General features: G+C 53.6%; 1 protein-coding gene across 1 annotated transcript; it reads left to right on the forward strand.

Annotated features, from left to right (window-relative positions):
• Positions 1-1046: 1046 nt before the first annotated feature.
• On the forward strand, positions 1047-3596 carry TMEM74B (transmembrane protein 74B). Its single transcript, XM_008703411.2, has one exon. It carries the CDS (start codon positions 1304-1306, stop codon positions 2000-2002), a length of 699 nt encoding a protein of 232 aa, XP_008701633.2. The 5' UTR covers positions 1047-1303; the 3' UTR covers positions 2003-3596.
• Positions 3597-15462: the final 11866 nt, after the last annotated feature.

Raw genomic sequence — 15462 nt, forward strand, 5'->3', positions numbered from 1 at the left:
AAATGAACAGACCAGCAACAACAAAAAAGCAAAACTTCTACGAGCCAAATATGGTCCGTTGGCTGAAGCTGGCATTCTCTGACGGGAACGCACGTGTGCCGTCTGTGCGTGTGGGTGTGTGTCCGCGTACTTGGGTGTGTCCTCCGTGAGCAGACACTGCCCCCTTCTCCCCTCGCCCTCAGCTCCCCTTCCATGGTCCCCATCCAGCCCCCCCCCAACTTCTACTTCCATAAAGGCATTCGGCTTTGACCTCAGTCACGGCCCTCAAATGGGCTCCTTCCTCTTCGCCCTCTCAGCCACCATCCCTGCCACCCCCGACCACAACAGATTCCTCCCTGGACTCCTGACCTCCGCTCTCCTCCTTCCCATCCTGTCTTCCACGCAGGAAGGAGCCCAAGAGAGCGTCCCGAAACCTAGGCAGGGGTCAGAACTCTCTGCGCCCACACCTTGCCTCCCTGACTCCCTGGCCTGGCCTCCAGAGTCCTTTGAGAGCTGGTCCCAGCTGACCTCTGAGGCACCCCTCTCTAGAATGCCTTCACCCCACTCCCCCACAGCTGCGGGGTTTCCCACTCATCCTCTGAGGTCCAGCTCAAATGCCACCTCCTCCCAGAAACTTCCCTGACTTTCTCCTTTTCGTCCGCACACCATCGTCATCATCTCTGCCCCTCCCCATGCCCGCAGTCACCATCATTTCATAACGACAGTGTCCATTAATTGAACTGGCTGGGGCCTGACATCGTTTTATGAAATCCCCGCATCAACCCTAGGAGGGCAGTGTTTCACTTACTCCCATTTAACAGATGAGAACATTGAGTCTGGGAGGGGTCACATCACTTGTCAGGGTTCGAGCGGTGAAGCTGGCATTTGAACCTGGTATCCGCTGTCTGAATGATAACTTACTGAGCATCGATCGTTCCGAGTCCTTTATACGGATGATCTCGGTCCCCGACGTCAGTCCCATTAAGTAGGGAAGAGTAGTGTTATCGTCACTTAATAGACAGGGAAACTGAGGCCAGAGAGGATAAGTAAATTGCGCCAAGGCACGCGCCAGCCGGTGGTGAAGCAGGGTCCTGGCCTGGCTTGGACGGCCCCACTCTGTCGTTGTCTGAGTCCCCGTTCCCACCCCCATCTGGCAGGCTCGCCCAGGTGGGAACCGTGCCCGGCCGCCCTCGCATCGCTCCCAGCCGAGCGTGATGTCCGGTGCCAGCAGGCTCCTGGCGGAGGCTTGGTCAATTTGACTGACTTTCTCTTTTCTCTTCTAGCTGCCAAGGGGCCAAGGGATGAGCGGGGGCCCTCCTTCCCAATGGCATCTCCCCCCGGTCTGGAACTGAAGACGCTGCGCAATGGCCCCCAGATCCCAAGGAGACCCGCTCCTCTGGGCCCGGCGGCTCCGCCCAGGGAGGGTGTGGAGAATGTCTGCTTTTCCTCGGAGGAGCACGAGACCCGTTTCCAGAACCCGGGGGACACCAGACTGGGCAGATCCCCCAGCCCCCCGGGGGGTGTCCCCTCACGGCCCCGATCCCAGCGGGACAATTTGTCCCTGCGTTCAGAAGAGGGGCCAGGCCTAGAGCCCGTGAGCCGCCCGGTGGATTATGGCTTTGTTTCTGCTCTGGTTTTTCTGGTGAGTGGGATCCTCCTGGTGGTGACAGCATACGCCATCCCACGGGAGGCCCGCGTCAACCCTGACACAGTGACAGCACGGGAGATGGAACGACTAGAGATGTACTATGCCCGCCTGGGCTCCCACCTGGACAAGTGCATCATCGCGGGCCTGGGGCTGCTCACCGTGGGTGGCATGCTTTTGTCAGTCCTGCTGATGGTCTCGCTGTGCAAGGGGGAGCTGTACCGCCGGCCCACCTTCGTCCCTGGCAGGGGCTCCAGGAAGACCTATGGCTCCATTAACCTGCGCATGAGACAGCTCAATGGGGACGGGGGCCAGGCCCTGGTGGAGAACGAAGTTGTCCAGGTCTCAGAGGCCAGCCACGCCCTCCAGGGGTCTTAAGTAAGAGCCCACCCTATCTGGCTGCTTCAGCTTCAGGGCTACAAGGCCCCCGCGAGCCTGGGGTTGCAGACTTGATCTCCACGGAGGGCCCTGCGGAAGGAGCCTTGGGTGCTGGAGGGGGCGTCCTGGGGCCAGGCCCAGGCTGCACGTGGGAGAGCAGCCCCCCGATCTGTTTGCAGCTTGAGGTTTTGCCTAAGGTTGGTTTGGAGGATGGCTTCTGCTGCTAAAAATACAAAAGTTTGGAAACCGCTGCCCTTGGAGGATGAGGTTTCTTGGCATTTCCGAGGATCGAGAGCCATTTGAAAGGCTGCCCATCCTGTTCCTCGGGGAATTCCGGGATCTCTGCTGTCCTCATCAGCCAAGTGTGGGTGTTGGGCGACCTTGGAGGGACCCCCCTTTCAGCCCTGACCGTCTGTTGGGAGGTGGCTTCCCGACGAGAGGAGAAATCAGCACTGAGGTGACCGTCCCCTCTCCAGGCCTCAGTCCCCCTGCTGTGAAGGGAGAGGGTTGGGCTGGATGATCCCCGGGGCCCCTCCAGTTCTGCCCTAGGAATGGGAGCCCCGTAGATCTCTGCCTCGGGCCACTCCTACAGGAAAGGAGGGTGTCGGGCAGCTGCTTACCATTCTCTGTGCCATTTTCTGGCCCGGCTCTGGTGGCCACCACCGTCACACATGCAAACAGCTGGCACAGTCCTGCCAAAGAGCCCCTTAAGTCCCTGGGTTAGGCTGGGTTCAAGTCCAAAGTTGGCTACAACCTGATTTTGGTCTTGGGATCGAATTACCCGCGGTGACCAGGTCTCAGCAGACATCTTGTAAGGTCAAGTGCACAGGTTTCACCGACCCCCTGGACAAGAGGGCTCTTCATACAAGAAAGGGTGAGGGCTTTGTTGTATTTCCGTGGACATGATGTTGGTTTCCAATACCTCTCCCTTTTCCCCATTGTGTCTCTGGGCCTCACGTTTTTTTAATGCTGAATTTCTGAGCTCCCTTCTCCCCCTTAGCAGTAAAGCGAGCCCCAGTGTATGTGGGAGAAATCAGGCACGTTCTGGTGGCCTGGAAGTTCCAGCTGCAGTGACCACTGTGTGTCCCGTTCTTCCTGTGGCACGTTTACAGGCTCTGTCCAGACTCTAAACTACTGGCAAGGAAAGGAAGTGGGCGCTAGGGGTCAGGGAGATAACAGGTGCTTGAGGACTGCTGGAGGCATGCCCAGTGTGCACGGCCCTAGGGGGCTTTGAGGACGTTCCTTCTAGGCCCCACTGATATGAAGACTCTAAAGGGGTAATTTCTGTGAACCCCCTGAGCCCACACAGGTCCTCCTCACTCCATCTCAGATGACCATGTGGGCCCTGGATCCTAACTGTCCCTCGGGGATGGGAGGATGGGGTGGGAATGGGGTCCGTAGGCTAGAGCAGCCCTGAGGAGCGGTAACCTGAGCCTTCGCGCTGGCGAGCTGAACACACAGCTCAAATATCTGCTCCTGCTGGCAGGTTTCGCCAGGAGCAGAGGGTTGGGGAAGGACGGGAGGGGACAAGGGCTGTTCGGCGTGGCCTGCAGGGTTCCATTCCTGGCGTTGAAGGGGTGCAGTTTGTTTTTTTTTTTTTTTAATTTTTTTTTTAAAGATTTTTTATTTATTTATTTGACAGAGATAGAGACAGCCAGCGAGAGAGGGAACACAAGCAGGGGGAGTGGGAGAGGAAGAAGCAGGCTCCTAGCAGAGGAGCCTGATGTGGGGCTCGATCCCATAACGCCGGGATCACGCCCTGAGCCGAAGGCAGGCACTTAACCGCTGTGCCACCCAGGCGCCCCTGAAGGGGTGCAGTTTGAAAAGAACAAAGCCTCAACGGGGTAAAAGATGCACAAGTCAGGGCTCCCCTGATGTGGATCTCCCCCCGCCCCCGCGCTCAAAGAGCGTGCCGATCTAGGTAAATTGCAGTCCACTTGAACATCCCAAATGATGGGCTGAGGCCCTTCCAGTCCCTACAGTGATGATAATACAAATATCGGTCCGAGCCATATGGACCGTGACGGCGGGGGCTCCTTTGACTCAAGCCTGTTGAGTGGCTGCATCTGGGACCCTCAGTGCCTATCGGTTTAAAGGCAATGCACTGTATTTGGGGCTAAATCTATTGGAAGATGGAATCCCGGGAATCTCAGGTCTTCTCCAAGCCGGAGAAGCCTGCTTTGCATCCTAATGCGGAAACTCCTTTAGAAAATGTGTATAATGGATCAAGGCAGTCATTACCTTGTCAGTAAATTAAGAAAACTTGAGAGATGCCAAAAACATTTCCCCAAGACTGCAGCTGAGCTCGCCCAGCCGGTGGGGCAGGAAGAGGTTTCGGAAGGAATCAGGGAGAAGCATGGCGCAGGGTGCCGAGAACTTTCTTTGTAGGTTTTTTTGGGGGTAGGTGTGACGTGGTCCCAGGGGACCCTGTGGTCACTGGAACAGGCCTCAGGTGCAGGAACTGCATCTCCTACCCGACATGCTACTAGGGTCCCTCAAACCTTGCTCCCCTAGTGTGTTAGGTATCCACTTTGGAGTTGGTAAAACCTGGCTTCAAATCGAGGCTCTGCCATTTACTGGCTGTGTGACCTTGGGCAGGCTACTCCACCTCTCTGAGTATTGCGCTCTCCATCTGTGAAGTGGGAGCGGTATGAGGTCCGGTCACTAAGATCACTCCTTCCCCACTTCGGTTAGGGCTAACGGGCTTAGGCCTAAACCCTCAGGGCCCACATCCTGCCTGCCTTCTCTCATACCTCTCATCCGCCCCATGAGCACGTCTGGTTCGTTCTACGTTAGGAATCTGCCCCCTGCCCACCCCTCGGCCACAATCACCCGCTCCACATTGCACATTGCTATTCTAGTTTCTCTCCTGTCCACCCTCTGTGCCCAGTTCATCTTCCACTTTGCAGCCAGACAGATTTAATTGGGTCAGGTCATTCCTCTGCTCAGAACCCTCCTATGGCTCCCTCTCACTCTGGGCAAAAGCCAAAATTCTCCCTCCGACCGGAGATGGGTGTACTGTCCAGGCCCCTCACTTGCCCCGGGCACCTTCCAAGTCCCTGAGTCAAGGTTTTATTTGTCATTTTGATTTTTTTAAAAAGGATGGCCCCTTAAATTGCATAAATGCAGGTACCCCTAGACGTGGGTCCATCCCCCACGGTGGCCCATGAAACCCTACACCCCTTGCCTCTTTGCTCATTCCAGCCACACTTGTCTCCTTGCCGTTCCTTAACCCTGCCAGGCACACTCCCACCTCAGGGCCTTTGCACTTGCTGCTCCTTCTACCAGGAAGGCATTTCCCCTTAATATGTGCAAGACCCATCGCTTACCACCTTAGGGGCTTTATTCAAGTATCACCTTTTCGGTGAGTCTCTGCTGACTGCCTATTTAACCTCAACCTCATTCTCTCTTTTCCTTCCCTACTTTATTTTTCTCCAGAGCACTAATTGCCACTTGGCCAGCTGTGTTTCATACTTACTTATTGTCTGTCTCTCCCACCACCTCCCCCACTGGATTGCAAGCAACGTGAGGGTCCAGGGCTAGCACAGTGCTTGACACCTGGTAGGTGTCCGTGTTGAATGAATGAATGTAACCCAAGTTCCCTCTGCCTGCAGCGCCACAGCGGGCCCTGGGCAGGGTCCTGGAGACCCTGGGGCCCCTCCAGTTCTGCCCGTCTAGGGGTGGGAGATAGTCATGCAGAAGATCCCGTGGCAGGAAGTAGGGACACAGTTTGTCCCTGGGACCTGAAGTTGGAGCTTGGGAACCCATTTGTCTTCCTCTCTCGGGCCCTTGGTACTGCTTTACGGGGGAGAGGTAGAGGGCTTTCTCTGATGGAGGAAGACCCTTGTTGGAGATGGGTTCCAGCTAGTCTTGGGGGGCATTGGCTGGATATTTAGGAGCCTGTGACCTACACCAGCCTGATTCTCTCTTACTCAGGAACCTCGAGTGCCCAGGCCTGGACCTTTGAAACAGTGTCTGTCCTCACCTCTGTTCACTGCCCCCAGGCATCGTATGAGTGGGTCTCCAGGTTGGAACTACCTGCTGTCTGAGATTTCTGCCGTTACTGCTCCCTTCTTTGAGAATAAGCATTACCTTCTCTGGGATTCTCTTTAACGTATCCCCCTCGGTACCTGCACACACATACACCCACACACGTGTGGGAGCACATGCCTGTGCGTATGCACGACTTTCTCTTGTCTGACCTAGCTCAGAAGCCAGGACACACACCCTTCTGAAGCAGCTCCAAGCCAAAGCAACCTCTGGATTATTGAGAACGGATTCTCTTTCTCCAGAAGCCACAGGCCTTGCAGTCCCCAGGATGCTAACCTCATAGCAGCAGTCAAGTATCCCCTGTCCAGGTGATGCTGGTGCCCCTAGCCTTCCTGCTCCCCTGTGGGGTGGAGGGGGAGAGATGTCTGCGGAGTGTTTGCACCTGGCATTTTGGGAGGAGACTGTGTGGTCCTGGCTGGGAACCAGATGAGCCGGGTCCTGTAAGTCACCCCCCCTTCCCTGGGGGCCTGTGGGCCAATCATTGTCTCTTTGGTCCTCCAGAATGAAATTGGAAACCTTTCCCCTCTGCCTTGTCTGGGGTGTGAGGAGATCAAGAAACACAAGCAGAGGACATTCCAAAGTTAAGAGCAAGTTACCCCATGTCTGGAGAGCTTTGGAGGGGCAGGAGGAGGGAGGGGGAAGGGAGGCATTATGAAGAAGCCACAGGAGCTGGAGTTCTGTCTATGGGTTCTGTCTGCGAGGAAAGTAGGGTGTGGGTGGCACGGACAGAGTCAAGGAGATGCCCTCCATCTGGGCTTGTTGGTTTCTCTGGGGGAGAATAGACTCCCCTTGGTGTCCCCAACGAGGTAGGTTTCAGCGAAGGGAGGGGGAAGCTTGCTGAGACCTTGTCCTGGTTGGAGTGGTAGGGAGCTCCTTGTTAGTGCAGGTATGTTAGATTACTGGTCAGGTGTTGGGTATCTTTAGGGATGGAACATAGTAGAATTGGGGAGGACTTAATCAAGAGACTCCCCCAGCTTCCAACCCCCATTCTTTAAGGGGAACCGATGTCCCAATGGCCAGAACCTGGCCCAAATACCCTCTTCCCCAGATCATTCCTCTTCCTGGGTCGGGTCATCCAGGAGCCAATGAGAAGGCCCAGGATATCCGGATGGTGCTGCAGGGGGCAGGATTACTGCCTTCCTTCTCCCAGGAGGCCTTGCACTTCTGAGCTTTGTCCCCATGCAAATTTCAGAGGTTTGGGGGCAGGGCCCCTCACAGAGCGGGTAGATTGCCTGGATGCTTGATGGGTGTCTAATGTCCCCAAGCCTCTGTTTCCTCATCCATAAAAGGGGCTGCTAATAACAGCACCTTCCCCAGAAAGGCACAGTGAGCAGTAAATGAGATTCCTGTAAAGCACTTAGCCCAGTGCCTGCCACTTCGTAATTGCCAGTACAATTAGCTATTCACATTCATTCATTTGCATCTAACCAGCATTCTTCCCTGGGCAAGGCACTGTGGGGACACACAGCCGCTGCCCCTAAGTTAGTCACAGACTACCTGGGGAAACAAGCCCATGCACATCAGGCTGTGTGTGTGTGTGCGCACGTGCGCACGTGCACACACACACAAGTATGCAGAGGAAATATCTGATTGAGTTGGAGTCAGAAAAGGCTTTCCTGGAAGGGATGATGACTAATAGGAATCTTAAATAGGCAGGCAGTGTCTGATATGAGGAGAGTGTCTGACATGGGGAACAGGAAGGGTATACCGGGCAGGGGAACAGCATGAGCAGAGGCTCAGTGGCATACAAAGTCTGGGGTTTACCGGGGAGGGGGATGTGAGGGGAGGGAGATCTGCAGGTTCTGTGCTGGAGTGTGGCAGTGAGGCGTGCTGAAGGGCAGGCAAGTCATCATGGGGTGACCACAGTCCTCAGCTCACAGAGTTGTTATGAGGACTCTTGAGTTTGCACTGATACAGGGCAGGGCATGGGGCCTGGTACACGGTGAGAGCTCACTGCCGACCATAGGACTGCCTACAGGTGTGTGTGGCAGGAAGACTCTTCTGATGGCAGATGTATTGTAGGGGTGACACTGGCACTGGGGAGACCAGTCCACAGGACTGTGGTCTTCAGCTGCAGTCAGAGGATGTGACCTCAACCTCCAGGCTCCGTCTCAGTAGCTCGTCCTTCTGCGCCCTTAAGCTGCCAAGGTCGAGCTGCTCACCTGGGCCTAGGGGGAGGTCAGTGAGTGGAAGGATCTTCCAGCAGGGAAGCTGGCCCAGGGGAGTAGGGAGGGCCAGGGAAGAAGGGGCTGCCATGTGGACCTCTTCCCGTGGGGTGGGGCATCTGGGCCAATACTTAATGTCAAGGGCATTCAGAAAAGGCTATGTCCCTCCCTCTCCCAACTCTTCTCCTCCAGTCTCCCCAACCTCCTCCCCTGTGGCTCTTTGCATCCACATCTTCTTTCACTGAAGCCACTCCTGGGGTCTAGGGGCCCACAGGTGAGTTGTCACTGTTGCTGACTCCCTTTGAGCCCCGACTCCCCTCCTGAGAGTCCCCACCTTCTCCCATCAAAGATGAAAGCAGAGCCCACATGCCCATGCCTGCAGGGCTCAGCAGGTGACATTCATGAAGGAAGCAGGTAGCAGGATTAAAGGGGCGCTTGCTTCAGCTCTGGCTGGCTGGTGCCCTGTGGTGGGTGGGCTCAGGCTTGTCAGAGCTCCTGATCTGTCAAGAGCGACTGGACATCTGGATGTGGTGGGGAAAAGGATGCTCATAGGGCCATCCCATGGCCTGAGAACTGTGAGGCAAAACCAAGGACATGGGAGTGTCTGATGAGATGCCACCTGCCAGGCCCAGATATCCACCCCCTGCCCCCTGTCCAGGGCTTACTAAGTCACTCAAAGAGATAGGTGTGCCCCCAACAAGTGGACTGGCCTCAGCCTCGTGGCTGGAGGCTGGAGGTGCAAGGCCTGCAGACCACCTGAGTGCTGGCCATCCGAGGATCTTTCTTCATTCATTCTTTCAACAGAGATTTGAGCACCAATTCTCTGCTCGGTTTTGGAGATACAGTACTGAGCAGAGGAAAAACGTAAGGAGAGTACTCTGGAGAGGGCTTGAGATATGTCTTCTGGAACTCCGGCGGTGTTTGTGAACGAGAGGATGAGGTCTGTTTCTGCCCTGGAGAATTTCTGATGTGGGAGGCCAGGGAAGTGGCCTGTACTGGCTTGAAGGGACAGTGGTGTTGGGGAGGAAGGGCAGTCCTGCCTTCCCTCCTGGTGTTCTGAGGCCTGGAAAGGTAGGCACATGGAGGACCCCGTGGCTGGAGGGGCCCCGAGTGCTGGTGCAGGGAAGGGAGGGGAGGCTGGAGTTGTGGGGGGCACAGGTGGCTAATTCGAGAAGCAGATGGGCTGTGAGCCTCTGGTGGAGACAGAAGCCCCCTTCCTCTCTGAAGGTCCAGGACAAAGCTCTCATCACCCCCCCAAAATTATGCCTGCTGTTTACTGGGGACCCCAGCATCAAAAAACCCACCCAAACCACCCAGTATGAACTAGAGCAAGAGCACCTGCCCCACCCCATCCACGTCATGCCAGTGAAGAGCCACTTTGCTTTTGTTTTCCTTCTCCTCACCCTACCACAGAGGAGCAGCAAAGGTCTAAAAGAGGTCAGGGGAGACCTCTTGCAACTGCAGCTTTAACTGGACTGGACCGAGTCTGAGAGTCAGATCGGTTATTGGGCTGCAGGTGTGGAGATAAGAAAGGGGCAGTGACACAGGCCAGCTGGATGAAAGAAAACCCTTCGTGTCTGTCCATTTCATCGAACCAGTTATGCATTACACACGTCAGCCATCCCACTGCTAAGTGAAATACCGTGTTGTCTCTCTGCCAGGTGCTCTTCTAAGCATTTGCCTCTAGTAGCTCACACCTCACAACCACCTTGCACAGTGGGGGTGCTGTTATTACTTCCATTGTACAGATGAGGAAGCTAAGGTTAAGTGACTTGCCCAGGGTCACACAGGCTGGTACTAGCAGAGTCAAGACTCAAATTTAATAATATGCCATCATGCCTCTTATTACATTTAATAATGTGGGCAAGAGCATGTTGGTGGGTGGATCTGGGCTGTGCGCTGCCACTTTGGGGCCTGTAGTTTCAATGTGTTGGGAAGCTCTGGGGGGGAGAGGCGGAGGGCAGGAGGGGGGAGTACTGAACTGGGCCAGGCCCATGGCCCATTTAGAATCGTGGATTCTCACAGACGGGCAGGATCTTAGAACAGTTGGGTTGACCTTTAACCCCATTTTACTGATGGGGAAAGCCACAGAGGGGCAGGACTTGCCCAGGATCACCATGGCTCAGGCCTCTGCCTGTCCCTCTCTTCTTTATTAGCTTCTCACTTGAATTTATGTCCTGGGAACCAAGAAGCCTACGGGATGAAACTGCACTCCTGTGATTCTAATCTTAAGGAGGGGAGGGCAGGACTGTCTTGAAGGCAGAACACCTAGGTCCAGGTCTCTTTTAGGGATGCCTGCCTGCCTGCCCCAGGGGTGGGCCATCCTGGATTGGAGAGCAGCCGCCACGGTTTGGCCTACACTGGCCCAAAGGCAGCTGCGCAGAAGGTTGGTGCTGACCAGGGTGCTGAACTTGGATGGCACCTTCCTCTAACACTCAGCCTAGCTGAGGGGAGAGGGAGGTGGAAGGGAAGACTTGTTTTTGTCCCTTAGGGATGAACAGGACTGTTTTGGGCAGTTTAGTGGAGCTACAATTTCTGTGGTCTGAGGCCGTGGGAAGGCCACTCAGCTGCTCTGGACCTGCTTTTTCATCTGTTCAATGGGGGAGAGTAGCTCCTATCCTACTAAACTTAGAAGGCAGAGGTGAGCACCCCTTGGGGGACAGGTGACAGAGCCCTGCACAGACCCCAAGCCATCTCTAGGGCCCGGTGATGGCTCTCAGGAGCTCACCCTCACAGAGGGGCTTCACAGGCCGGTTTCCTCCTCTGAAATGGGGGTTGTGCTGGGTAACTTCAGATGCTCCTAATCTGGGAGCTCTGGGCACTGTGGCTGTAGGTGGAAGTGCTCAGGAGCGTGAGGTAACACATCCCAGACCTGGGAGTCTTAGACCATCCTGGAGGGTATGCTGCATTGTTCCTTTTTCACACAAGTCCTGACTTGATTTTCCAGCTTCAGCAATGGGTTTTGCACACAGATCCATGCTTCTCCCCTGGAGAGGGTGTGGGGATCTGGGTACAGCAGTCCTACAGAAAGAGCACTGGCTCTAGAACCAGGCTGACCCAGGTTCCCATCATGGTTCTACCATCCCTAGAGGGGCAAGCCTAGCACGTCAACCACTGCCACTAACAGTGTTTACCTTGCGGGTGGCTGGAGTATTACGTAACTAGGAAAACCAAGTACACTGTGGGCACCAGATAAATGCTTTTTTCTTGCACTGGAGGGCAGCCTTATCCTGAGCCCTCAGCCTTATCCATCCATATGGTCTCAGTAATAACAACTGGCACCCACTGAGCTCCAACTATCTGTTTATAAGACACACTATTTGGCAGGACCCTGCACCAATCCCAAAGGTAGAGGTATTGCTGACTTTGCAGATAAGGGTGCACACCAGCAAAGGGAAGTCTGAGAGTCACACCCACACCTGCCCGATTCTCAAACTCCTGCTTGGCTTCAAGCAAGCCAAGCTTACTGGACCTTTTCAAACCCTCTTTTTCTCGTCTAGAGAATGAGGACACTACCTCATTATGGTTGTTATGATTCGAAGATATAACATATGCTATTTTAGAAGGGTACATGCATATTTAGAAACATGTATGAAACACATGTGAGGGACCCATGGGGACAAGGGAATGGGTACAGGGGTCAGAACTTGAAAAACAAAACAAGGGAGTTCTTGCATGCATTAGTCATAGTGTGCCATGCACCAAGAAGACGCTGAGTTCTTTGCACCTGATGGCCAGCTGAAAGGAAGCGATACAGATATTACACCGCAGCGTCTCAAACATTAAATATGCACGTGAATCATCTGGGGAACTTGTTAAAATGCAGATTCTCATTTACTAAGTCTGGGATGGAGCCCAGGATTCTGCATTTCTAACAAGTTCCCAGGCAATGCTGCCGGTGCAGCTGGTTTGAGTAGCAAGGATAGAGTCTTCCCTTTCCTTCTCAGTTCTCGAACCTGCCTCATCATATGAATCTGAGGAACTCAAAAAAAAAAAAAAAAAAAAAAGAGATTTAAAAGCCCGACCCTAGAGATTCGGATCCAGGATGTACCGGGTAATTTGAGCAAGCACCACAGGAAACTGCTAGCTCAGGCGGGCTGGGGAAGCGTGGCTGCGGTACTCTTCTGTACCCCGGACCCTGGTGCAGCCAGCCCAGGACACAGAGTAGACAGATGCAAAGAGAAACATGGCCAGCTCTAGAAGGGAAGAAAACAAGGCAAGGAATAGACGATGGGGACGTGGGGGCTGCCAGAGGTAGGACAAGTGGTCTATGGCATGTCACCATAAGATAAAGATTGGGAATCAAACGTTTATTTTCCTTGCAAGCCACTGGATAAACACAGACATTTCAAACCAAGCAAAAGTAGTGCCATGAACTGCACTAGACCTGGAAAGGTCCTGAGAACTTCCCTACAGACAGAACCCATCCTACAGCACATCCTGACCAGAACCTTCCCAAGCCAAACCCAACCCCTCTGTGGCTTACCAGCCATGGTCACCCCAAGGTGGCTATTACCAAAGTCATGGTCTACTCCCCAGGGGTGGCTGGTTCTGGTCTCTGTCTTGCTCAGCCTAGGTCAAATTCTTTTTTAAAAAACAAACAGAAGACAAAACCACAATGAGATACCACTTCGCACCTACTAGGATGGCTATACACAAGAAGACTAGCAAGTACTGGCGTGGAGGTGGAAAAACTAGAACCTTCATACCCTGACGATGGGCATGTAGAGTGGTGCAGCCAGTGTGGAAAAGTCAAGCAGTTCTTCAGAAAGTTACACTGAAATGCCACATGATCGAGCAATTCCACTCCTAGGTATATACCCGAGAGAAATGAAAACCTAGGTCTACACGAAAACCGAGGTCTACACGAAAACCTGTACACAAATGTCCACAGCAGCATTATTCACAAGAACCAAAGGTGGAAACAACCCAACAAGCGTCCAGTAACTGCTAAGTGGATAAAGAAAATGTGGTATATATCCACACAATGGACTATTCTTCAGCCATAAAAACTGAATGCAGTCCTGACACCTGTTACAGCATGGATATGAATCCTGAAAACGTGAAGTGGAAGAACCAGATACAGGCCACACATTGTGTGATTCTACTTCTGAGAACTGTCCAGAACAGGCAAATCCTGAGAGAAAACAGACTAGCGGTTGCCTGGGGCTGGGAGGGGCCGGGGCGGTGACTGTTAGTAGGTATGGGGGTTTCTTTTGGAGGCGGCGAAAACGTTCAGGAATTCGATGCGGTGATGGATACACGACACTGTGAATACACGAAAAACCACTGAATCGCGCACTTTAAAAAGAAACAAAACCTTTATGGATATGTAAAGTGTATCTCAATAAAGCTGTTATTAAAAAAAAAAAAAAAGGAACAGGTTATTAAGTGCCGATTTAATTGTTAAGGCTCCCACCTCTCCAGTTCCACAAGACAGATCCTAAACCATTCCCGTTGGCTGCCTGGCGACTGCTCATGGCCGGAAGGAGGGAAGTGGCCCGGACCACAAGCAGCACTGACAGCATGACCCGGAAGTTCCTGAAGGCCCCATTCACTCCCCCTGACACAACTAAGACTTCGTCTATGTTCCTCAGTGTCCTTGATACAAGGAGACCCACGCAAAAAATAGCTGTCTCTGCAGATGAGAGTCACTGAAGTTTCTGTTTTCAGAAAACAGAATTATGCATAAGACCATCCTTTTGACCTCTGCTACTAGAAAACCTAAGTGGCAAATTTATTGCTCCAATCATCTTTTCCTCAAATCATGGTTCTAAAAGTGATCTACTTTCCCTGTCTGTCTGATGGTTTCTAGTGTGATGTTTCTTTAAATGCTTCCTTTCATAATAAAGGATGCTTGTGTGACCAAAGTGCCCCAAGTCCTTTCCGTAGCAGGTATAATCCAATTCCAAAACAAAAACAGTCCACCCATTTGCAGTCTCCCCTGAGGAAGAAGACTCTGACTGATGATGGCATTTGTAGCTCTGCCCAATCTCTGAGTCTCTCTCCAGAGCAGAAGCGTCCTCAAGGCTCTGAGATGGCCTCTTACTGAATCAGTGCTTGAGATGGGGTCTGCCAGAAATGCCCGGGACGCCTGCGCATCCTAGCCTCCCCACCCAGGCCCCAGCTTAGTTTACCGCAAACCCACACTCAGACAGGCAGTCCCAGGCTACAGCATATTAGCAGACACCTCAGGAAGGCTCTGCTAGCCTACCCTCTGCCCTCAGATAAACAGTACGCCCTAATATCAGGGAAGGAACCCACGGAGCTGAGAAGTAAAAGGACCCGCCCGTGGATGAAATGCTAGTTGTGGAGGGAAAGTGACCTAGTGCCTTGGTCTCTTGCCTCTGAGCCTGGTGCTCTACGGTGCTCTTTCCACTTCAGCACAGGGGTTCATCACTGACCACGTCTGTCAGGCCTCGGGCTGAAAAGGATCCGGAGAACACCAGAGGTCTGGCAGGCCTCGACAAAGGACACAGGCTTCTAGAGGCTGGGGCTCCCTGGGGGTGAAAGGCCATCCTGGGTGGTTTTCTGCTTCCCTGGCTCCTCCATCACCCCAGCCACTGGCTTCCAGAGGCTGGGCTCCCTGCTCCTGCCAGAGTTCAACGCCATACTCAGATGGAGCCCATGCTCCTCTGCTCTTCTTGTCCAGCCCCGAGGGACACAGAACTGCTCTGTAGGTAAGTACCATACAGAGCCTCGAAACTTCATTACTTCCTTTGCCCCCCTTCCTAGAGGTGGCCACACATGGACGCAGATACCAGAATGTTTTAGAGTAGGAAGGGCCCCTCAGATTTCACAGGCAACAAGAAAGCCCTGGAAGGGGAAAGCCCTTAGAGTCAACTCAGTAAGTTAATGGCAGAAATGAGATGAGCCTTCAGGTCTGTTTATTCTTCTGCTTAGAGGCTGCCATTATCCAGGCACAGACGGACCGGAGGATATGCACGGACAGGCAGAACTGGAGGGTGCTGCCCTTCTCACAATGACGCAGGCTTTCTGCAATGTGCCTGCCCTTGGGAAAGTCATCCTTGTGGCCCTGTGGGGTTTCCAGTCCCTCATTTTCAGCTTTGCAGCCACACTGGGACCCACCTTAGTGATGTCAGGAGCAAGAAAGCAATTTATGAAGGGAAGGGGCCTAAGAAGCGAGAACAGGCCCCGGGTAGGAGAAAAGTCATTTAGCCCCACCAGGATTTAAACTCTAAAGTCTCAGACATGGAAGGAGCTGGGCAGTAAAGAACAGTGGGA

Source organism: Ursus maritimus, unplaced genomic scaffold (genome assembly GCF_017311325.1).
Source record: "Ursus maritimus isolate PB19 unplaced genomic scaffold, ASM1731132v1 scaffold_22, whole genome shotgun sequence".
NCBI classification, from domain to species: domain Eukaryota; kingdom Metazoa; phylum Chordata; class Mammalia; order Carnivora; family Ursidae; genus Ursus; species Ursus maritimus.

Excerpts from the sequence above, each read along its gene's own strand:
- TMEM74B (XM_008703411.2), top strand. The coding sequence starts at position 1,304 with ATGGCATCTCCCCCCGGTCTGGAACTGAAGACGCTGCGCAATGGCCCC.